The 23,595-nt window shown below is 46.8% G+C and overlaps 1 protein-coding gene across 1 annotated transcript in view; it reads right to left on the bottom strand.

Annotated features, from left to right (window-relative positions):
* The window catches only part of GTPBP4 (GTP binding protein 4), a 377,564-nt gene that overhangs the window by 61,221 nt on the left and 292,748 nt on the right, over positions 1-23,595 (bottom strand). The window contains exon 14 of the mRNA XM_069648006.1: positions 4,902-5,099. Within this exon, the coding sequence (XP_069504107.1) occupies positions 4,902-5,099 (198 nt within the window). The remainder of the gene's footprint in view (positions 1-4,901; positions 5,100-23,595) is intronic.

Genomic DNA, 23,595 nt, shown 5'->3' with positions numbered 1-23,595 from the left:
GGGGTCCACAAAGTTCTGTCGCCAAAAGTGTGCCTGAAGAGCAAGCCTGCCCCCCCAGTGGCGACACGTGGACCCGAGTGGGTCTGTCATGACTTTTTACCCTCTGAGGCAGAGGCTGAGGAGAGGGACTAGAAAAAGCCCTTGCCCTACCTCCCCCCTTTTTGATGCTTGTGCCAACCTATGTTCCTGGAGGCCACGGAAGCCTCCAGATGAGCGACTCTTATCTGAGCGTTGCTGAGACTGGGAGCACGCTTTGGGCGTGGTCTTTGTCAGAATGGATAAAGACTTGGCCGTCTGAGAGCTATTCTTCTTCTTGTGCAGCTCTTCGTCTGTGCTGGAGTGAAAGAGGTCACTTTCCTTGAAGCAGGCCATCCTTCTCATGTCCGTGGCAATGCAGATGGCACACCCAGAGGTATCAATGTGTGCCAGCGTGGACTCCATGATATCCTGAGCCACGAGTTTGGCCTCGGCTAGTCCCGCCTTGAAACATGATTGGCTGTGGGAGGGGAGTTCCAGGAGGAAGTCAGCAATTTCCTGCCATAATCTCTGGTTAGCGGCTGCCAGCATGGCATCTGCGTTGGCCTATCGCAGGTGCAAGGAAGCATTGGAATACAGCTTATTAATTTATGTCTCCAAGGTCTTCTCCTTGCCTAACAGCGCCGAAGACGAAGACGATTGAGGCTTAGAGTATAGCGATCCCGCAGGAGTGTGGCGGAGGATGGGAGGAGAGCAAGAGTGTGTCCCCCTCAATCTGCCTGTACTTGGCGTCCAGGCGGCGGTTGACTGGCTGGACAGAGTGGGGTTTGAGCCAACCCTTCTTGGCGTGGGAGACTACATCGGTTTGCAGTGGAATTAAAGTTCTGGCAGAAGGGCGCCTTGTGAGGACTTCAGCGGGGACGCCCTCTGCTGGCTGTTCTACCTGGGGCTGCGGGAGGGCCCAGGTATTCCGCCAGGCCTGAGATCAGTTTGTGGAAGGCCCTGGCTGATGATGGCGTGTCAGGATCCTCTTTATCATCAGTATCCTGAGGGTCTGGGGGATCCTGAGGAGGAGGATGAGAAGTATTTGGAGCCGGAGACAGGGGCACGGGGACCGCCGCCAGAGGCTGAGGAAGAGGCTGCGCCGGGGCCAATGGTGTCGGCGTCTGTGGTGCCGCTAGCATAGCGGGAAGGACTTCCGACTGCATCCTTGATGATAGCCCCCATATCAGGAGACTTCAGGAGGCCGAGGAACCTCTCAAAGATCCGGTCCTTGCTGGCTGAAGAGGAGGAGGATACTGACTGGGTAGCCAGAGGCAGCGGAGGCCGCTGCCGACCCTGTAAATACGGACGCAAGAAAACAACCTTGCGCATAAGAAGGGTGGCCGTAGACCACGTACCCAATTGGTGCCAGTCCCACCTTGATACTCTTTCTTCGCCGAAGTCCTGCAGTGGGGTCAAACGGGTGTCCTTTTCTGGCACGTCAGCCATTTTGCTGAGCTGCCTACCACGTGGCTGCGACGTGTTGCTCGGCTCGTTGGTGCGAGCTTCTGCCATGTCCCTTATGTGAGCGGTGTGCGACTTGCCCCGCTCCTCGGGCCCTTGCCCGGTAGATGTATCCACTTCAACCCGGGGGTCTTTAGAGCTTCATTCAGGCGCCCCCTCGGAAATGCTGCCAGTAACAGGGCGTAGCCCCTCGGCCATGATGCCGATACAAGGGCAGAGCCCCAGGGGCGCAAGCCCGGTGATGGAGCCTAGCGGCCCTTCATCCTTAGCGCCGGGAGGATCCGAGGACCCCTCAGCCTGAAGGCCGGTAGCTGTAGCAGCCTCAGTGCGTGAGTTGATATAAGGACCAGACCGGCCCCTCCCACATAGGAGAGTCCCTGGGAAGGAGTCTCCCTTGCAAGGTGCGGATGAAAATGTAGGCCCTACCTCAGGCCTGGATCGATGCTTCACTCAACTCTTGAGATCCTCAGCAGGAGACCGTTGAAAAAGCTCCCTCCACCTGGTTAGTCTGTTCTTCAGCGCTTTCGATGACAGCGAGCCGCACGCCAAACAGGCTTGCCAAACGTGGTCTGGGCCAAGGCAACATAGGCAGAGGGCATGGGGGTCTGAAGTTGGGAAGGGCCCGTTGCAGGATGGGCAACTGTTGAACCCTGTCGAAGTCGACATGTGCCGAGGAGGAGCTGTGGCGTCTGAGGTCAGAGTACCTATTGAAAAAAAGACAAAAGAAGAAATAGAGGAAGAATCTGCGCGTGGAATTTCATGGCTGAAGCCAAACCCACGAGTGCTAGTGAATTCCGCCCGTTCCCGTCGATGCGGAAAAGAGGACTGGGGTGTGGCGCCCGAGGGCAGAGTCAGCGCAGCGCATGCTCCCAGGGCTGCGCCTACGCGCACCTCTAGATTTAGAGGGGAAGATGATTTTTCTGGTGAAAAAGGTTCAGTCTCCCATCACTCGCGAGGGACGCCCACGCAGTATGGAGGAAAGGGGACGGGACGTAAGAGTAAGACACTTCTACTCAGGGTTAATTGGTATAACAATTATTAATTTATTACAGTCAGTTAGAAAACATTCACTAAAAGGAGGCAATCAATATCACACGGAAATATACTACAGTAAGTTACATTATCAGGTTCTGAGACATTTAAACTACTTTGAAGTAGGAGCAAAATGGCATTCAGAGCATTTGAATAAGGAGCAAAAAGGCATAAGTTAATAAAACAAATGATAGAATTACTCTTAAACAGTGCAAATAGTTTGAGTTCACCAGAGGAGTTGATTCAATGCAATTGGTAGGCCAAAGTCAATGGGCTAGAGTCTTGTAGAAGAAAAACTGTTCTGGTAGTATAAACTGAAAGGTTTTTGCCACGGTTCTCAGAAGTAGTTAATAGAAGAAAGGTTTGTATGTCAGATCACAAGCTGAGTAGGCCTGCAAGTTGCCAAAGTTGTACGCACTTTCGCAGTGAGAGGTAAGTTCTCTCTGTCGGGTTTTCACAGTACCTCGTATAGTAGAAAAAGACGCAGCTGAAGACTTCTGTTCCTGGCAGTTCCTGCAGTTCTCGCTGTTCCTGAGCCTCTGTCGTGGGGACAAGAGGGAGGACGTCAGGGGACTCCTGCACTGAACGGGGACAGGTCACAAAGCTGGCAAACTGGCAAATCTTTGATTCCGGTAGCTGTCTTAAAGCACACAAACTGGTGTCCTTCTCCCTGGCTATTCGGTTTCCTGCAGCACTCTGAGGAAAATGCAACCAGCTCCGAGAATAGTGTCCAGGTGGCTTACGAGTTGATTGGTCCCACCAACTCAAAAGGGAGAAGTCGTCCTTGAAGGGCTTCTTTGTCGAGATGAACTTGGCGAGTCAGACCTGCAGCAGGGCTTCACCGGGCAAACCAACGGTCCAGGAGTTGCAGCAGCTGTCCTCTTCCAGCTCGTCTTCGGTTCTTTTGGTCCAGTAGTCGACTCTGCCTTCCAACCCAAGACTCGCCTTTTAAACAGTTTTCCCCCATTCATTACAGTTTAGCTGCCACTCACCCAGCAGGGTGGCTGTCCTTGCCGGACAGTCAGCCAGCCAATCACGCCAGAGTGCATTTGGGTCTCCTAGGAGACTAAGCACAGGGAGTTTCGGGCAGCTTCCTCACTTCCTGCCCACCCCAGACACTCAGACGCCAGAGGCGGTCTTCATTCCTGAAGCCCGCCAAAGACGTAGAAACAAAGGGACCAAACCTAGTTTGGCGTGCAGAGACAAACTCTAGAAGGACCTTTCCAAAAAGAAACGGTGACAAAAGAAGACCGGGACCTGTTTAAACAAAGGGGGCTCTACCCTTGGGAACTATAGTTCTCATAAGGTTAGCCAGAGAAAATCAAAAAGGGGAGCCCCTAGCGCAACCCAGCAACAATAGGCATGTATGGTCAAAAAGTTGTCAAAGTGGATAACTTTTAAATTACACTATGGAGAGTCTTAAAAATGACACTGATATAAAGAGTAAAAGACTGTGTGGAAAAAGATTCCCACTCACTGAGGTATAGGGAAAGATAATCTACCAGTCCAGAAAAAGGTTATGGGGTAGAGACAGGTCAGGACGAATTATCATTAATTTGAAAATCTTGCCCAACAGAAAAGCAAAATGTTTGGGGGTCCACAGAATAAGGAGGAAGGGTTGCTGCAAGACCTAACTGTCTGCAACAACAAAGTTCCAAATGAAAAAGTGACAATGATACAAAGTATCCGAATCACACTCCATTTTACGGTGATGTGTGCAGCTTTATTATTAAAAGAATCCCGCTAAGGGAAACAGTGTCTCCTAGTACTGCTAGTCCGATAGTACTGATCAGTTTCCCCATAAAAGTGAATCAAGAGAATTCAAGCCAACGTCTTCTTGTACCGTCAAAATATCAGACATTTGACGACTTCCTCCGTAATACTCCGTCTTCACTTCCATACTGTCTTCTGTCCACCAGAATATACATTGTTCAGTATCTCACATGTTATTTGTAAATCTACTTTGTCTTTCAATGTAAGAGAAACATGTCTTGTACTCATTGAATCCATGTTATTTGATTGGGTTGTACATACCTGTACTGCAACATTATAAGCAAAACAGTGTTCTTTGGGTTCCTGTGTCACATTTGCAAAACTTATGTTCAATAAATAACCCAGGGACAAATACTTTGTTGACCCAGTAAGAAATTTAAAGTTGCATTTCGTCTCTGTGAAGGAGCACATCAGAGAACCTTGTGTGTGATCACTCATCCTGATTCTTTTGGATTACTTAATAGTGTATGCCCACCTGGGTTTATTAGGGCTTAGCCAGGTGCCCTTTTTTTGAATTTAGACATTTGCAGTACTCACAGAAATAAATGTTTACTTATTGCCAACAAACAAAAAATACTAGTCCTAATTTCTTTTTACACAAACAGTGCACTTACCTTTTTAACTGTTCTGGGCAATCTCGGCCCTTGTGTGTCTTTTTCCTTTGATTCCAGGATTTTCAGTTTTTTCTTTTCACGTATTTGTCGAGCAAGCTGTCTTATCTCCAACATTTCCTCATCTTCACTTTCTGACTCGCTATCATACTCTCCTGCTGCTTCTTTCAGTTCTTCCTCCTTCTCCAACTCTTCCAATTTCTTAAAATTGACAAGAATACATTTTACCGTCATTAGACCACTGTGACTGTAATTTACTATTACATGCTGCTTGCATAAAAACATACATCTATACAGTCAATTACTGTTGATCTGAGACATTTCAATGTCAAACACCAGTTATGAAATGAAGCAACATTACGTGGTTTATATTATTAGAAAGTTACTCTGTAGAATCACTTGTGATATTCTTGAATGGGCCACTGTGCTCAAGTCCTGGAACCTTAACTTTAGATGCCCACAAGGGCTAATACAGAAGACTTGTGTCTCTGCAGCTCATCCATGAGAGCTGCTTTTCAATGTGCTAATGTTATCATTGAACAGGTAAACATTGAAATCAATCGAGCATGCTACTTTATGAGCTATTCACTTACTTCTGCTTCATTGCCGCACACACCGGACCGGATTGCATGACTTGCCATGAAGTATTAGGCAACATCTCAGTCACAACAATGCAAAGTGTTAAGCAAAGTTTGAATGCAGTACCTTCTGAGAACACTACAAACAACTATGACTACAGGTATAGGTAATCCAACCTTTGGTATAAGCTTGTACTACACAATTTTGGTAACGTGTTGAGCAGCCAGGCTTATCTCAAGAGGGTAAATGTGAGTAGTAGTGGAGCTACAAAGATTCACAGTTACAGGTATTCAAATACACTTACACTCAAGGTTTCTGGCATAAACAATTATTAATTTATTAATCAGTCAGTTATAAAGCCTTCTTTAGAATTAAGATGTGTTATTTATATAGCGCCTTTATCCAAAGCGCTTTACAGAGCACATATTTACATGCAATAACACCCAACCGAAATTGGTACTCATTTATCGACCTCAGAAGGATGAAAGGCTGAGTTGGCCTTGCCGGGATTCGAACCTGCATCCAGAAAGGGAGCAATATAATAGTAACACACAAATACGCTTCAATACTGTACACTCTTAATTTCTAACTCAATAAAGGCCCTTTTGGGATGGCCCACAGACACAACCTACACCCACAAGTGACTTCAGTAACTAGGGTGCTGGGGACATTAATATCTTACTGTTGGCATTTAGACTTCTAAAAGAAGTTGGTTAAAAGCAAAGGTTATTAGAACAACAAGAGACCAGAGACCACATATATTCTTAAGCAGGCAAATACTTTTGGATCCTCCAAGTAGAGTCATACAAATCAATAGGCTAAGCCAAGGTCAATGGGCAAGTCTTGTATAGGATGAAGCACTTCTGGTGAGTAAATGGAAAAGTCTTTGCACAAGTTCTTAGGAGTCTTTGATGAAAAGAAGAATCAAATGTAGGGCCACAAGCTGATTAGACTTGTGAGTTGTGGAAGTTTCAAGCACTTCTACAGCAAGAGGTATGGTTCTCTTAGACTTGTTTTACAGTACCTTAGTAAAGAAGAAAAGATGCAGCTGATGACTTTTGTTCCTGTGCAGCTCTGCAGATCTCACTGTTCCTGTGCCTCAGTCGTGGGGGCAAGAGGGAGGACGTCGGGGGGAGGGGGGGCTCCTGCAATGCACTGGGACTGTCAAGACTCGCAACCGGCAAACTTCACTGTCAGTGGCTGTTTTGCATTTCAGCTCCTTGCGACTACCGCAAATAGCAACAACACAATTCCTTGCTGTCAAGATGGACTGTCTTGCTTCCTGGGAGTACGGAGGATTTTCCAGATGCTTTAGGCCAGCTTAAAAGCAACGCACACAATCTGGTGTTCATCTCCCTGGCTCTACGGTTTCCAGCAGCAACTCTGGAAATTCAACTAGCTCCGAGATGGATGTCCAGGCGGCTTACTTTGGAGTTGATTGGTCCCATCAACCAAAAGGGAGAAGTCGTCCTTGCAGGGGCTTCTCCGTTGATGCAAACCTGGCGTTTCAGCACTGCAGCAGGGCTTCACTGGGCAAACCAACGGTCCAGGAGTTGCAGCAGGTGTCCTCTTCAAATTCTTCTTTGGTTCCTTCGTCCAGTGGTTGACTGTGCCATCCAAGCCAAAAGACTCACCTTTTATTAAGTTCTCTCCCATTCATTCCAGCCTAGCTGTCACTCACCCAGCAGGGTGGCTGTCCTTGCCAGACAGCCAATCACCACAGAGTGCATTTGGGTCTCCTAGGAGACTAAGCACAGGGAGTTTCGGGAACCTCCCTCACTTCCTGCCTACCCCAGACACTCTGGAGCCAGAGGCGGGTTTCACTCCTGAAGCCCACCAAAGGCGAAATGAACAAAGAGCCCAAACCTGGTTTGGCGCGCAGAGGCAATCTTTAGAAGAAACTTTCCACAAAGACATGGCGAAAAAAGGAGACCGGGACCATTGTGACAAAGACGGCCCTGCGCCATTTTGAAAAAGATGGCTTCCGCGGTTAGCTTTACCGGAGCTCCGAACAGCCACGGTAATTACAAACCATGGTAGTTCAACACAAAACCACTGCCACCAGCCATTCTGTGAGGAAAGGGTAACATAAAAATGTTACATGAGCATCTAGACACAGGGGATACTAAGTAACCCCTCCAGCACTCTATTGTGAGATAGTGTGTGCTGGGTGCAGAAAGTTTCAATGGCGAGTTGGAGGCGGATGCGCAAAGAGCTCGTGAAGGAAGATATTTAGGAAGCGAGAGTTGAAGGTAATGAGGCTCCAGAAGGCCTTGTGGACAATGCAGAGGGTTTTGAACTTTATCCTCGCAGCTACTGGGAGCCAGTGCAGAGATATGATCCCTGGGCTTGAGGCCAAGGATAAGTCTCGCAGTCCGGTTCTGGATGAGTTGCAGAGGGCGGAGAGTAGAGGCAGGCAGATTTAGAAAGAGGCTGTTGCAGTAGTCCAGCCTAGAGAGAACCATAGCTCTGGAGACAGTGAGCTTCTGGGGGAAGGAGAAGAAAGGTAGAATACCTCTGAGGAGGTGCAGATGGTAGTGTGACTTCTTAGAGACGTCAGAGATGTGAGGAGAGAAGAGTGTGGAGTCAAAGATGACCCTGAGGTTTTTAAGAGACTAAGCACAGGGAGTTTTCGGGCACCTCCCTCACTTCCTGCCTACCCCAGACACTCTGGAGTCAGAGGCGGGCTTCACTCGTGAATCCTGCCAAAGGCAAAATGAACAAAGACCAAACCTGGTTTGGCGCGCAGAGCAAATCTCAAGGACCTTTCCACAAAGAAATGGCGAAAAAAAAGACTGGGCGCCATTTTGACAAAGATGGCTCCCGTGGGTGCTTTACTGTAGCTGAGAACGCAGCCCGCGGTAAAGGCACACCATGGTAGTTCAAACAAAACCACTGCCACCAGCCATTCAGTGCGAAAAGGGTAACATTAAAAATGTTACATGAGAAACTAGACAAAGGGGATGCTAGGTAGCCCCTCCAACACTCTATTGTAAGATAGGGTGTGCTGGGTCTAGAAAGTTACAATGGTAAGTAAAGTCAATTTCACTTTACTGCTCTGAGAAACAGTAGTTTATCCCAGAGAAGGTATTTAAACCTTGGGAAATCTGAAAGACTTTGCTGTGCCACTGCACTGAAGGCGCTGTGTGACACAATGTAAACGATGATGCCTATGGAGTTTGTCAGACTCCATAACCAAAAGAAACACAGAGGTAGAATTCACATTAAACTACATTAGAGAGTGGTAATAAGGGTCGCACTCTCTCCAGGTTAAAGAAATCAAGTCCTCAAAATCCAGCCAAGTTGCTGGGGGTCTCTAAGGTGGAGGGAGTAAGCACATTGTTGAGAATTCTCCCTAACACAAAGTAAGGCATGCCTCTGAAGGAGTGGCTTACCTGCAACATTAGGATTGCAATTATTCAGACTCACTTGCCACAACCTCCCAGAGCACTATCAAGTAACTATCAATCAGTAGCTTGTGTTGAGAGCAGCAGAGGGGTGGGGAGTTGAACACTTGGGTAGGGTTTAGAGAGACCAACATTTAGTGGACATACATGGTTTCCACAAAATATTGACCAAAATTTAATTATTAGAAATGCCTGATCAGTAAGGTTATCCAAGAAAGAACAGTGTTATTTCTGTGGAGATCAAGCACAAAACACCCAAGCTAAGAACAGTTTAGACACAATATACTAAAAATATAGAAGTATTCATTTACCAAAGAATAATCGTTATGTAAGAATTAGTGCAGACCAACTGATGTGGGACTACACAAGACTTATCTCTTGGTATTGGGTAACCCACCTTTTAATATAGGCCTGTACTACACAGGTTGGTAGTTGACTGAGCAGCCAGAGGGGTAATGTGAGCTGTAGAACTGTGCAATGAAAAATCAGCCAATACAAGTATCCAAGTAAACACTTACACATTTAAAGTTATAACAAATTATTTATACACAAAGCTATTTAAAGCATTCTTTAAAACGCAGCAATTAGCTGTAACATTAATCCCATGGTAGGATTCAATTCAAAAAGTGAAAAATAAAGCAATGGAGTAATTCCTTCATATGTTACACATGTTCCAGCACCCGGAGGTGATGTCATTAGAGGTCAGAATAGCATTTATATAGTATCACCTTTGCAATATTGAGTTGATTAAGGAAGGAAAGGTTTGGGTTAGATCAGAACAGACTGGTAAATTTTAAGTACAGTTAGATTCTCGCAAAGGGATGTAGGCAATTAATTATCCCAGCATTAAGGTGTTCAACTTTTAAAACCTGTAAGGTAAAAAGCACTGCCAATGCCAATAGGTTACGGAGGAGGCCTTTAGGGAGCCAGGGCAGCCAAAGTCAATGGGCAAAGTCAAAGTTCTAATGCTCTTCTAATTAGAAATATGTTATTAAATAGCCAGTGTTCAAAAGAAAAATCACAGCAATTCCAGAGGAGTCACTTTTAGAAAGCACAAGCTGTAAAACCAATGCAGGTAAGTTGGTCAACTTAGTGTAGGGTTAAATCGCATTCCCAAAGATAGGAAGCATCCCAATGGCAAACAGATTAAATAGCCCCAAGCTCCACAGTACTTTTGAAACGAAGAAAGTGTTACAGCTGGTTGTCTTCACGATGCAATGCAGTAGACCCTTGTTCCTGGCCCTTGCTCGTAGTGATGAAAGGGAGGACATCTGGCGTGCTCCTGCAGCAGCACTCGAGAGAGAGGGACGCAGCAGCAATGGATTCCCATAGATTCAGCGGCTCTTTGTGGGTTTGGCGCCTTTTTCTCAGCGCCAAAGAAGATTCCCTTGGTCCTGGACTCTGGTGAGGGAACTCTGGACCGACGCAGATTGCTTGCTTCTGTCTGGATGCCTATGAAGATCTGGCCGGATTCGGACTTTGGAAGACAATGCACTCACAAGTGGTTGAGGTACCCAGGTATTGGGCTTCTGCAGTGTTAGTTAAGATTTTCACAGAACTGGTAAATCTTCCTGACCTGGGTCAACCCCAGAACTTTTTGCTTTATTAGAGGGATATTTTTTGTTAATAACTCAGTGGGTGGGAACCTTTGTCCACACTCACAGAATCTTTAACTCTTTTTCTCACTCTCCATAGTGTCTTTTAAAGTTATCCTCTTAGTGGCAGTAAGTGCCTGCTGTTGCTGGATTGCCCTACGGGCTCCCCTTTTAACTTTCTTTTGCTAATCATGAGAGAACTACAGTTCCCAAGGGTAGAAAGGATCTTTGGATCCCTTTTATTTTTTATTCTGTGAAGCCAGCACACCCCACCTTATGTGGAGTGCTGGGGAGATACAATGGATCCCCTTTTACATTAAAACGGTAACAATTCTATTACAGGGACAAGCTTACCTTCAATGGCTGATTGCAGTGATACCTTGTATTAATTTGGTGCACCTTTACCGCAGGCTGTGTTCACAGCTGCAGTAAAGGCACCTAAGGGTGCTCATTTTACCAAAATGGCCCCAGTCGTCTTCTTTTGCCATTTTAGGGTTACTTGTCGTTTCTTGTTCCTTCCCCTGACATCTGGTGGGGGGGGAATAATTCCTGTGTGTGATTTTATCTTCAGCGGGAGTCCTCTGGACTCCCTGCCCAGGCTCCAGTCTGACTGACGGCAGGAAGCGAGGGAGGAGTCCAAAACTCCCCAGCCCTTTGTCTTCTGCCTTGCTTGACACCGGTAGCTAAAAATCACAGGAGCCATGTTTTTCAAGATGGCGCCTTAAGCGCCTTTGTTTAAACAGGTCTTGGTCGTCTTTTTTCTCAGTTCCTTTTTGGAAAGGTCCTTCTAGTGTTTGTGTCTGCGCGCCAAACCAGGTTTGGTCCCTTTGTTCGTTTGCCTTTGCCGGGCTACAGGACTGAAGACCGCCTCTGGCGTCTGAGTGTCTGGGGTGGGCAGGAAGTGAGGAAGCTGCCCGAAACTCCCTGTGCTTAGTCTCCTAGGAGACCCAAATGCACTCTGGCGTGATTGGCTGGCTGACTGTCCGGCAAGGACAGCCACCCTGCTGGGTGAGTGGCAGCTAAGCTGAATGAGGGAAAACTGATTAAAAGGCGAGTCTCTTGGCTTGGAAGGCAGAGTCGACTACTGGACCGAAAAGAAACGAAGACGAGCTGGAAGAGGACAGCTGCTGCAACTCCTGGACCGTTGGTTTGCCCGGTGAAGCCCTGCTGCAGGTCCGACTCTCCAAGTTCATCTCGACAGAGAAGCCCTTCAAGGACGACTTCTCCCTTTTGAGTTGGTGGGACCAATCAACTCGTAAGCCACCTGGATACCATTCTCAAGGCTGGTTAGGATTAACCAGGGAGATGGATACCAGCTTGTGCGCTGAATCTATAGCTACTGGAACTGAAGTGACTCCATCTTGAAGTGACACTCCTGGTTAGCGTGGAAACATCTAGAGGCGCTGCATACCGCGCTTACCCACCGCAATTGTTCTTCATAACCGGCATCCACGCTGAAAACGTCGCGGCACCTAAAAGACACAGAAAAGAACTCAGTTCAATGCAAATACGAAAGGGGTGCATCACGCTCTCACTCACCTTCAGCGCTACTCATCTCAGCAGCACGCCGCCATCCCCAGACGACGGCCATCATCTAAGGAAGGAAAGGAACAAAGTTAGAGAACAGTTCAAAAGACTCATTATACTTACCTGTCGGACTCTTGGCAGTGAAGTAACTAGGCAGCAACAAGCCTGCATCAATCAACGCGCCCCTGCGCTGAAGGCAGGACGGAGAGCACACTATCCAAGAAAACAAGGTGAGCTGTAGATCAAAGGGAAGAGTTGGACCGCGGGGAAGAAGTGGGTACAAGCACACAGAGACAGAGGGTTAAACTCTACCAATCCTGTGTTTCAGTCCCAGTCTCTAGTCGAATAGCCTCCAGGGAAGGGTTTGAGGTCGTAAGAGGTCAGAACAGGCTGAGTGACGTCCCCGTGGATACCAGGTGAGTGATACATTGAGAGAACGCAACTCTTGCAGTGAAAGTTTGTGAAACTTTCCCAACTTACAGGCCTAATCAGCTTGTGACCCGAAATATGATTCTTTTTCGCCTAAACTACTTCTGAGAACTTTTGCAAAGACTTAACCGTTTGATACCAGAACTGCTCTTTCTTATCCAGAACACTAGCTCATTGACTTTGGCCTGTCCTATTGACTTGAATCGACCCCAAGACGAGCTCATCTGGAAATCCTCTCGGAGCTGGCTGTACTTCCACTGCTGCGGCAAGAACTGATTGCCAGGAAGAGCAACACCAGAATCGAGTCAGTGTCTTTAAGTCGGACCCGAGCACCAGGAAAATCCTCTGGACTCCCATGAAGCAGGACTGACCAAGCCTGAGCCACCTCAGAGTGCTGGACCCCAGATGCGAGTCCATAGTGGTATCCGAGAACCGTGGTGGCGCCATTTGCGAGAGTCGCAGAAGCTGAAACCACGAAGTGCTGCTGATCTGAAGTTTGCCCACTGCTGCCGACGACCTTCAATTTGTAGTGCAGGAGTCCCCAGATGTCCTCCCTCTTGTCCCCACGACTGAGGCCCAGGAACAAAAGGATCTGCAGAGCTGTAAAGGAACAGAAGCCAGCTGGAACCAATTTCTTCTAACCAAAGGTATTGTAAAACTAAGAGGACTTACCTCTTGTTTTGTAGCCTTGCTAGTTCTCAGTTGAGACTTGTCTGGGTTGCGTTTGCAGAAAGCCTCCTAGCTTGTGGCCCTACAGTGATTTCATTTTTATACAAAAACTTCTAAAACATGGTGGAAGACTTTTTACCTACCTGCAAGAAGTGCTTCAGCTCACCTAGACTTTTGCTCAATTAACATTGCTGTCCTGGCTCCCTGAAAGACTCTTCTTACCTCCGACTTAGTGCTTTGCCTTTCTCCCAGGAAAGGACTCATTTACTTTGCATTGGAGGGTTCAAAAAGTACTTGCCTGCTTAAGAATATTTGTTAATCATTGTTTTATTCCCTCATCCTCTTCTTTTGACACTAACCTAAGTATTGCTCTAAATGTACCAGTGATATATTAATGCCCACAGTGTCCTAGTTATTTAAGTCACCGGAGGGTGTAGGAAGCATCTTTGTGCCATCCCAAATGGGTATTTGCTGATTTAAAAGAAACGGAGTGTGTATTTTGATGTACATTTTTGTGTTACATATGACATGCATTACTTACCGTAATAGCATTTCTGATGATTGTATCTGCTTAGATTCACATGCTGTGCATATGGTCCGACATCCAGTGGTAACCACAGAGTATTGCATCTTGTCTTTCGGGGACCGAAAGGGGACTTCGGCATAGGCGTGTCTGTAACACTATCCCTATCGTGACGTTTGGTGTACCCAAAATCCCTCATGCGCCGAGGTCCCTCCGATTGTATTTTTTCTGCCATGAGGGAGCCCAAGGCTATAGTGAGTATAGTATATCCATGCAACTCTGTGGGAGTACATAAAGAGAGAAAGTAGTAAGACGTCTATGTTCCATCCAACCCGAGCGGGGAGGTAGGGAGGGCGCATGTGAATCTAAGCAGATACAATCATCCGAAATGCTATGCTGTGCATAGACTAGCGAGCAGTACCCGGAGTAGGAGGTGGGTTGTGAGGAGGAACAGTGAAGAAAAGATGTCTTAGTACTGCTTGTCCCACCTGAGAATCAGACCTAGAATGAGTGTCTAGGCAATAGTGTTTTGTAAAGTTGTGTACAGAACTCCAGGTTGCCGCTTTGCAAATGGACTCAACAGGAACATTTGCAATGAATGCTATGGATGCCCCAGTGCCTCGAGTAGAATGTGCTCTAGGCTTGAAGGGCAGTTCTCTCTTAGCAAGCGTGTAACATAGTGTGATGCATTTGACAATCCACCTTGAGATAGCTGATTTAGAGACAGGATCCCCTTCTTTACCAGCTGCCACTGAAACAAAGAATTGTTTAGTCTTCCTTAGTGGTTTAATTCTTTTCAGGTAAAACAGGACTGCCCTGCGCACGTCTGGTGTGTGAAGGCTTTTTTTTCGGCCATGTTACTAGGGACCTGAAAGAACGTGGGTAGTTCGATTGATTGGTTCACATGGAACTTTGAGATGAATTTAGGCACAAACCTGGGATGTGTGTGCAGAACTACCTTATCTTTGTGGACTGTAACAAAGGGGTCTAGAACAGAAAGAGCCTGTAGTTCGCCAACCCTTCTGATAGAAGTGATAGCCACTAGGAAGGCTGTCTTATAAGTCAGGTCTTTCAGACTTGCTTTATGCATAGGCTCAAAGGGAGCTCCCATGAACCTGGTCAAAACCACATTCTGATCCCATCCAGGGGTTGGGTGAGAGATGGGAGGATAAATCCTCTGAACCCCTTGCATAAAGGCTTTAATCACCGGTATTTTCCACCACAATACCTTTTGTTGTGATGTGGTGTAGGCTGACGGAGCAGCCAGATGAACCTTTAGGGAATTGAAGACTAACCGAGTGTCCAACAGGTGGGTTAGATACAGCACAATGTGTGAGGGTGAGCAATCGATGAGATTGACGCCCTTGGAATTGCACAAGATGACAAAACGTTTCCATTTGCTGGCATAGCAATAATGTGTATTAGGTTTTCTCGCTTCCCTTAGTATGTCCATGCAACTCTGTGGGAGTTGCAGGTGTCCAAACTCTATGATCTCAGAAGCCAGGCTGATAAGTTCAGAGTTTGTGGGAATGGGTGTAGGGTCTCCCCCCTGTCCTGAGATGGGCAGGGAAGCTTGACTGGTGGGGAGAGGGACATTTAAATCAGGTGAGCGAACCAGGGTTGGCGGGCCCACATGGGGGCCACAAGTATCATGGTAACTGGTTCCTGGTGCATCTTGTGCACTATCTTGTTGAGAAGGGGAGTTGGGGGGCAGGGGGGGAAACGTAAACAAATTTCCCCGACCATGTTATCCAGAGACTGTTCCCCTTGGATCGGTTCTGGGGGTACCCGGAGGCGTAATCTTGGCATTGGGCGTTCTCCTGAGTAGCAAACAGGTCGATCTCTGGGAAACCCCATTCTGCAAAGACGTTGGACACAATGTCTTTGTGCAGTCGCCATTCATATTCTTCGGGCAGAGGGAAATCTCTGCCGAGTACGTCTGCTAGAAGATTGAGTTCCCCTGGAACATGTTGGGACAACAGAAACATCTGGTGTCTGAAAGCCCAGATCCAAATGTTCTGGGGCAGCTTGGATAGCCCTGGAAAGCGAGTGCCCCCCTGTTTGTTCAGGTAATACATAGCTGTAGTGCTGTCCGTTAGAATCAGCACTGTCTTCCCTTGCAGTTGTACTTGAAAGGCTTTCAAAGCCTTGAACACTGCTAACAGCTCCAGTAAGTTTGTATGGTTGGACGATACTCGAGGAGACCAAACTCTGTGTGCTGTCTGCTGAAGCAGATGAGATCCCCACCCTGTGAGAGATGCGTCTGAGAGTGGCTTCCACTGCAGGGGTGGTGAAGGTCTTCCCCCTTCAAGCGGTTTTCTCTTGACCACCACTGCAGAGAGAACGAGGGCTGGCGAGACAACTACCAGATCTTCCCATTGTCCGCTGGCCTGACACCACTGGCTGTTAAGCCACTCTTGCATGGGACACATGCGCAGCCGCGCGTGGGGGACCAAGGATATGCATGGCGCCATCATCCCTAGCAAACGCATCGCTTTGCCTACCGTCACCTCCCGACTGGCTAAATATTGAGGGATGTGAGAAAGCATGTTCTGAACCCTCTCGTTGGAGGGGAAGACGAGGCCGACTTCCGTCCGAATTAGAGCTCCCAGAAATTGTTTTACTTGGGTGGGGACTAAACTGGATTTCTTTTCGTTGATTGAGAAACCCAGGCTGAAGAGATCATCTACTTTTTTTTGGGTGTTCAAAAAACAAGCGTTGAATGAGTCCCCCGTGATGAGCCAGTCGTCGAGGTAAGGGTAGACTGGGACTGATAGTCTGCACAGGTGTGCTGCTGCCACTGCCAGGACTTTGGTAAACACCCTTGGCGCCGAGGCAATGCCGAAGGGGAGTACCTTTAATTGGTAATGCTTGTCCTGGATCATGAACCTTAGATATTTCCTGTGCGCTGGCAACATTGAAATATGAAAGTATGCATCTTTCATGTCCAATGTTGCCATGAAGTTCCCTTGTTTCAGCAATGGGATCACCTCCTGCAGTGTTACCATGCAAAACTTCTGGGCTTTTATAAACTTGTTCGCTGGGCGCAGGTCTAGAACAGGGCGCATGGTGAGATCCTTTTTGGGTACAAGGAAGTATACTGAATAAATACCCTTGTTTACCTGAAGAATAGGGACGGTTTCTATGGCGTCCTTTCCAAGCAGTTCTTCCACCTCTTGGATCAGGATCTCCAGATGGTCCGGTGAAAGGTGCTCTGAGCGCGGCGGTCTGAGCTGTTGAGGTCGGGGGAATTCCACGCAGTAACCGGGGGCGACCGTCTTTAAGACCCACTGGTCGGAAGTTATCCCCTCCCATGCCATGAGGAAAGATGTTAATCACCCTCCGACCGGGGTGACATGGGAGGAGACCTGGACTTGGTGGTCATTTCTGACGAGAGGCCGTGGCTCCTTTGGGATTGGGGCCTCTGCCTCTACCCTTGCCGCATTTCTGTAAGTGGGGCTTCCAGATGTTTGATTTGTGTTGAAGTTACCTGTGCTGTAGTTTTGACCAGCACGGGCTTGCCCTTGAAAGGACCGCCGTGAGTTATTACCCCTGTGGGAGGAAGGTTTCTGTGTAATTTGTTGCAGAGACTTTAGAGTCTCATGCTCCTTCTTGGCTGTTTCCAAAGCCTCATCCGCTGCTTTCCCGAAGAGGTTAGTCTCTTCAATCGGTTTATTAATGAGGAAGGCCTGAGTCTCAGGTTTAAATCCTGATGTACGCAGCCAAGCGCGTCTTTTCAGTAGGGTCCCTTGTGCAAGAGACCTGCTTGTAGTTTTTGCAGTGTCCAGGGTGTTCTTCACCACGTTCTGGTTAACTAGTCTTCCCTCCGTTACAATGGAGAAAAGCGTTGACTTGGTGGGTTCGGGGACCTCTTGGAGGCCTTCCTGGAGCAAGTTCAATTGGGCACCAGCATAGCTTGCTAATAGAGTAGTATTATTAGCAACCCATATAGTGTATGCGGCTGCTGACATGACACGTTTGCCAAGGGCATACAGCCGCTTATATTCCTTGTCCGGTGGCGATTCCCCCGTGGCAAGGGGTACCCCTGCCCTCTTTCGAGTGGTACTCACTACCAGTGAATCTGGGATGGCGTGCCCTTTGATGTATAGAGGGTCGGAAGGAGAAGGTCGAAATAATTTTTCGACTCTCGGGTTCACTGCCCGTGTTTGAGCAGGTGACACCAATGAGAGAGCTACCCTTCTCTTAACAGAGTTAAGGAGGGGGATGGAGGTTTTTCCTTAATGATATCCTCCACGAAATCCTGCTCAGGTACCGCCTCTTGAGTGGCAATTTTAAAGTATTCAGCTGTTTTTTTCAACATGTAGTTGAATGCCATTTGGTCATCTACAGGAGAGGCCTGGCGAGCTGGGGTGGACGGAGGAGAGTCTAGGCACAAAACATCAGAGTCCTGATCTTGCTGTGTCCATGGGTCCTGACCTTACTGCTGGGTTTTCCCCCAGTTGTCTGTAGTATCCTGTTGGTCTTCCTCATAGTTTTGCAGAAAAGAAGCTTCTTCTTCATTATAGATGTCTCTACATGTGTCCATCTGGACCACGTCTTCCTGTTGGAAAACATGAGACTGATCTTCCTGAATTTGAAGGTTAGGGTCTACCCGAGCCCTTTTCGGGAGAGGAGGATCAGAAAAACTGATCTGCTCCAGCCGATCCATACACCCTTCGAATTTTTCTGTAGTCCATTTAGAGGACCCAAACGGGCCTGCGTGAGGAGAAACGACGTTCTCTGCCCTGCGGCTTCGAAAGGAGTCTCTCAGGGCGTCAGAAAGAGGCTCTCGACTATAAGCGTCATCAGAATCGGGAACCCAATCCGCCGACATTTTTTTTGCGTCTTGTCCCATAACCTTAGGCGGAACCGGGGTAAGGCCTACCGCCGCCGTAATTCTTCCGATGCTGCTTTCGATAGTCGCCGAATCCTCGTGAGACAGTGGCTCGAATGGTTTATCGGCAGGTGTAATACCTTCTGCGGCGCTAGAGGGCCTAGCGGTTGGTTTTCCGGGCAGAGGCCTCGCCGTAGTTTTCGGGCCTACCGCGGCCTTAGAGACTGTCGAAGAGTCGGGCTCCCGCGCTTCGACGCGTGTAGGTTTCGGAGTAGGGCCCTTAGGTGGTTTAGATTGCCCAGTCGCAAGACGCTGCTGTGGATGCGGGGAAGGCTTTGGATCTGAACGATCCGAGGGAACCGTCGAAGTTTTCGACGGCCCTGTTGGCACTTTTGCCTTTTTCGACGAAGACGTCGAAATCGGCATAGGGGTTGTGTGCTTAGTGCGATGCGCTTGTACGCCCCTGCCGCCGGGTGTTGTCCCTGTAGCAAGACCAGAGTCAAGCCTTAAAGGGTTGGGGACGGGCGTGGCGGACCTAAAAGCGTCCGCCTCAAGGTCTCTAACATCCGAAACTGATTTTTGGTCATCCGAAGTACCCCCGTCACTTTCAGCGGGTGTGGCGGTGGGGGATCCACGCTTGACATACCGTACGCGGCCCACTGCTTTACACGGCACTCCTGAAGGGTTTTAGGCCAAAGGAGTTTGCAAGCCGCACACAGTTTCTCGTCGTGCTCTAGGGGGAGACAGGCGTTACACGTCCTGTGTTCGTCCTTCCAAGGATACCTGACCCTACACTTAGGGCAGAATCTAAAAGGAGTGATTTCCATAGCTAAAGGGAAAGATGACCAGACCAACAGGGAAAAGAGGGGAAAGGAGAAAAGACATACCGACAATATGGCCACCCCGACCCCACTCTCCCTACTGTATAGGTCGGCCAGAGGGCCCGACCACGTGGAATATCTGGCACCGAAATCCACAGCCGTAGACAAATCCCCCGTAGTTTTCGTCGAAGATGTTCTTGTTGGGCTTAGTAACTTAACGGGGAATAAACCAACAATTCGGTAAAGATAAACAATGTCTCTAGTAAGAGCTCCGCTATAGGGCAACCAGTTATCTGGGCGGAAGAAAAATAATCCGAGGGACCTCGGCGCGTGAGGGATTTTGGGTACACCACACGTCACGATAGGGATAGTGTTACAGACACGCCTATGCCGACGTACTCTTTCGGCCCCCGAAAGACAAGATGCATTACTCTGCGGTTACCACTAGATGTCGGACCATATGCACAGCATGTTATTCTAAACAGATTAACAAGCATCAGAAATATTACTCCCTTCTAAAGAAGGTGTAATTCAACTGACTACTAAATTAATGATTGTTTAATCAAGAAATCTTGAGTCTAAGTGTTTATTTGCATACTTGTCACTGAGGATCTCTGTGCCATCACCCTACACCTCACATTGACCCCTCTTGAGATGAGCCTGGCTGCTCAGTCACTCTACCAACTTGTGTAGTACATGCTTATACCAAACGTTGGGTTAACGATTGACTAGAGGTCAGGCTGGTGCAGTCTGTCACAAGGTACTGCATACAATCTTGCCTAACATCTGTGATCCGGCCAGAAGCTCCAAGAGTCTCCCCAGGACCTTCCAGAAGCAGGACCACCAGAGCTCGGGCCCCTCACCTGAGTGCAGGACCCAAGGAGTGAAGGAAGCCCAACCAGTATTCAAGATCCGCAGTGGTGCGGTTTACCAATTGCTGAAACTGAAGTGCTGCTGATCTGAAAAGAGCTTGTAGTTGCCGCCGACCTCTGAATTGCTGCCACGGGAGTTCTCCAGACGGCCTCCCTCTTGTCCCCATGCCTGAGGCCCAAGACCCAGCATCTGCATCACTGCAACTAGAATGAAGCCAGCTGGAGCACTCTTCTAACTAAATGTACTGTTGTTCTGACTTGGGGTACTTACCCAAGTGTCTTTAGCTTTGCTGTTCTCAGTTAAGACTAGTAGCTACTTTGCTTCTTTTCATTTGTTGATTTCACCTCCACTCTTCACAAGTGCAACAGCTTGTGACCCTACAGTGATTTTTCAACAAACTCTGTAACTTTGTGCAAGACTTTGCTATTTAAGTGCCTCAGCTCCATAGACTGTGCTCCAATTGACTGACTGTCCCGGCTCCCTGTAGACTCTTCTAGTCCATTTGACTTTGATACTTACTGTCCCTCAGAGGTGATAACTTGTTTTTTATCCATTATTGCTGGGAAAGGTTTTTATCTAGACTTCATTGAAAGATTTAAGTGCTCACATGCTCTGAGAACTTGTTTAACCTTTTTCCTTCCCTTAACCTTTCTACAAACCTCAGACTCTACAAAGTGTACTAGAGATATATAAATGCCATTACTGTCCTAGTTAGTGAAGTCACATGAGGGAGTAGGAAGCGTGTAAGAAGCATCTCCAAAGAGTATCTACTAGCTTTGTGTTGATTCTGGGGAAAGTATTTTAAAGTTTGTTTGTTACATACATTGCCCTTTTTAAAGAATGCTCATTTAAAAACTGCGTTTAAATACATAATTATTTATAACATAAACCTTCAGTGTAAGTGTTACTTGGCTACTTGTATTGCAGGATTGTATTGCTACATGTTCGGGTGAATTCTCATAAATGTGCTAATTCCCTTCTACGTTAAGGACCCAAGCTCTTTTGCTGGACTTTAGGACTTTTAATTTCTAGCCCGGAGAGAGTGAGCTCTTTTCCTCACCCTTTCATGTATTTTTATTGTGATTTGTACTCTGTTTCTTTTAACTTTGGAGTCTGACAAACTCCATAGGCGTCATCTTTTACATTGTGGCACAAAGCACCTTCAGCGCAGTGGCACAGGGAAGTCTTAGATTTCCAAAAGTTTAAAATGCCTTCTTTTTCTTTAATTAATACCGTCTATAGTTTACAAGAAACTTTTCACACCAAATGACAAAATCTGACATAAAAATAAGAGCCTAAACTTAACATAATAAATAAATGTGTGAACCAGTCACAGTTAAAATCACTTTTACCCCTACGTAAACAGTTCTATTTAAGTCTACTCAAGGTTACAACAACAATTCACTACATAAAAGGCCCCTCCAGATCAACACATGTAATACAAAATAAGTATTGTACCAATATAAATACTACGTTAACTATTTATGAACCAAATTTGTTTGACTTCCTATATATAGCATGAAAAGGCATGGATTTCAATCAGCTACAACACAGTTCATTCTTTGAAGCAATTCAGTTTCCATTTTAAAAAGTAACCGGCCCAATGTACACATGAATGATTTGTGAAGATTACCCATACATTTTGCCCACAGCAGTTCCCGTGATAAACCAGTACTCATGACATTCTTATCCCCAAGGGAAGCAATTCTATCATTCTCAAAGTGGCTACAGTAGATAAGCAAATGCTTGATGGATTATTTTTGTGATGTTACATTGCAAAATCGACATCCCTCTGAGCTAAAAGAGATCCAATGTATAATGCAGCTGATTCATACGAAACAGCATATATATGTCACATATTTTTGCATCTGGAAAGCATTCGATATACATTAATCTCGGTAACCTTTTGCGCGAATGTGATGCAAATTCCTGAAATGATTGATAGGAACCTATTTCCTCTTGGGACTCAACCCAGTCCATTTGATATAATTTTTTTTAGCATACCCCACACGGATGATCAGATCTTTGGTGAAGTTAATATGTTCTAACGCACATTCCATTCTTTTTTGAAAAAAGTTAACCGATTGCGGTTGCTGTGTGTGCAGCATCCTAGCAAATTCTATGTAAATGGAGTTTCGGGGGTGGATCCAACATTTTAGCATACGCATTCAACTGACGCCACACAAATCGAGCCGATAAACTCGATAGTCCAAGTTCTATGCGTATGCATACATTTGGCAAAGCTTTCGCCAGCTCCAAAAATTGCTTCCACAAGCAAGCTTTTAGGGAGTTTAGAGTCTGGTCAATATCATGGAGGCATAGTTCCAGACCATACAACAGCACGGCTTCAATCTTTAACAAGTGAAATTGAATGGCAGGACTTAAAGAAAATTTACAGTATTTTTGAAATACGATCCTTAATTGAGAGATCAAAGGTCGCATTTTTGCTGCTTAAGAATCATGCCAATGTTTTTTGGAAAAATCATTGGTGACATCAAAGCCCAGATACTGAAGTGCAGAAACTCTTTCCAGCACAATATTGGTGATTGTCCCGATGAATCGTGGAATTTCTTTCCTACCTGACAATATTAATATCTTTGATTTTCCTACATTGGGGCATACATTATGAACAAAAGCAAAAAAAGAAAATGCCTGTAATTTGTTTTGGAGTCCCTTTGGCGTTTTAAAATATTGTCTGCGTATGCTAGCCAATTTAATTTCAAATGGCCAAGCTTTGCAGGAAAACATAGCATATGATTCCAAATGGATTCAATATCAGCCAAATACAAATTAAATAAAGTAGAAGCAAGGTTCACGCCTGTGCATGTAAGAATGTTCTCTGTTACATCACCTTGTTTGTCGATTCGAATTTTGAAATACGTATCCATATGTAATAGTACCAATTACTGAAAGATGTCTCAGAAAATCCCAATTTTTGCATTTTAATTGAAAATATGCCACGAATTACGCAATCAAATGCACAGGTCTAAAGAGGCCATGCAGATTGTGCCCACTGCGTTTTTCTTACAAGAGTACAAAAGATGTGATAATACAGTAGCATTGACTGCCGTACTGTATGGAAGGTATGGAAGTTAAGGTCTTTTGAGACCCCCTCCCCTCCATTCTAACCCGCATGCAGATTATGCTCGTCCAACGGCCACCCATGAGCCTGTGCCCAGGGATGCGGGACGGCTGCGGGAAGACCCATATGGATGCAAATCTCAGCCACAAGGCTGATCCCAGACTCCATTTTGTACCACACTCCGACTCCATTTTGTACATGGTAGGACAGGCCTCATAAGCAAGCCAGCCTGTAGGGCTGCAGCTCTCCTCTCAAGATCACGCACACTGGACCAGTCACTTCCCTCACCCTCCTCCCCTCTGTGTCCCTGCAGCAGGCCTGTTCTCACGGGAGACTAGGCGCGAACAAGCTACAAGAC

This window comes from Ambystoma mexicanum, chromosome 2q, assembly GCF_040938575.1.
Source record: "Ambystoma mexicanum isolate Mex_15411 chromosome 2q, UKY_AmexF1_1, whole genome shotgun sequence".
Lineage (NCBI taxonomy): Eukaryota > Metazoa > Chordata > Amphibia > Caudata > Ambystomatidae > Ambystoma > Ambystoma mexicanum.
The sequence above is the reverse complement of the archived record's forward strand: the minus strand, read 5'-3'. Positions and strand labels throughout refer to the sequence as shown.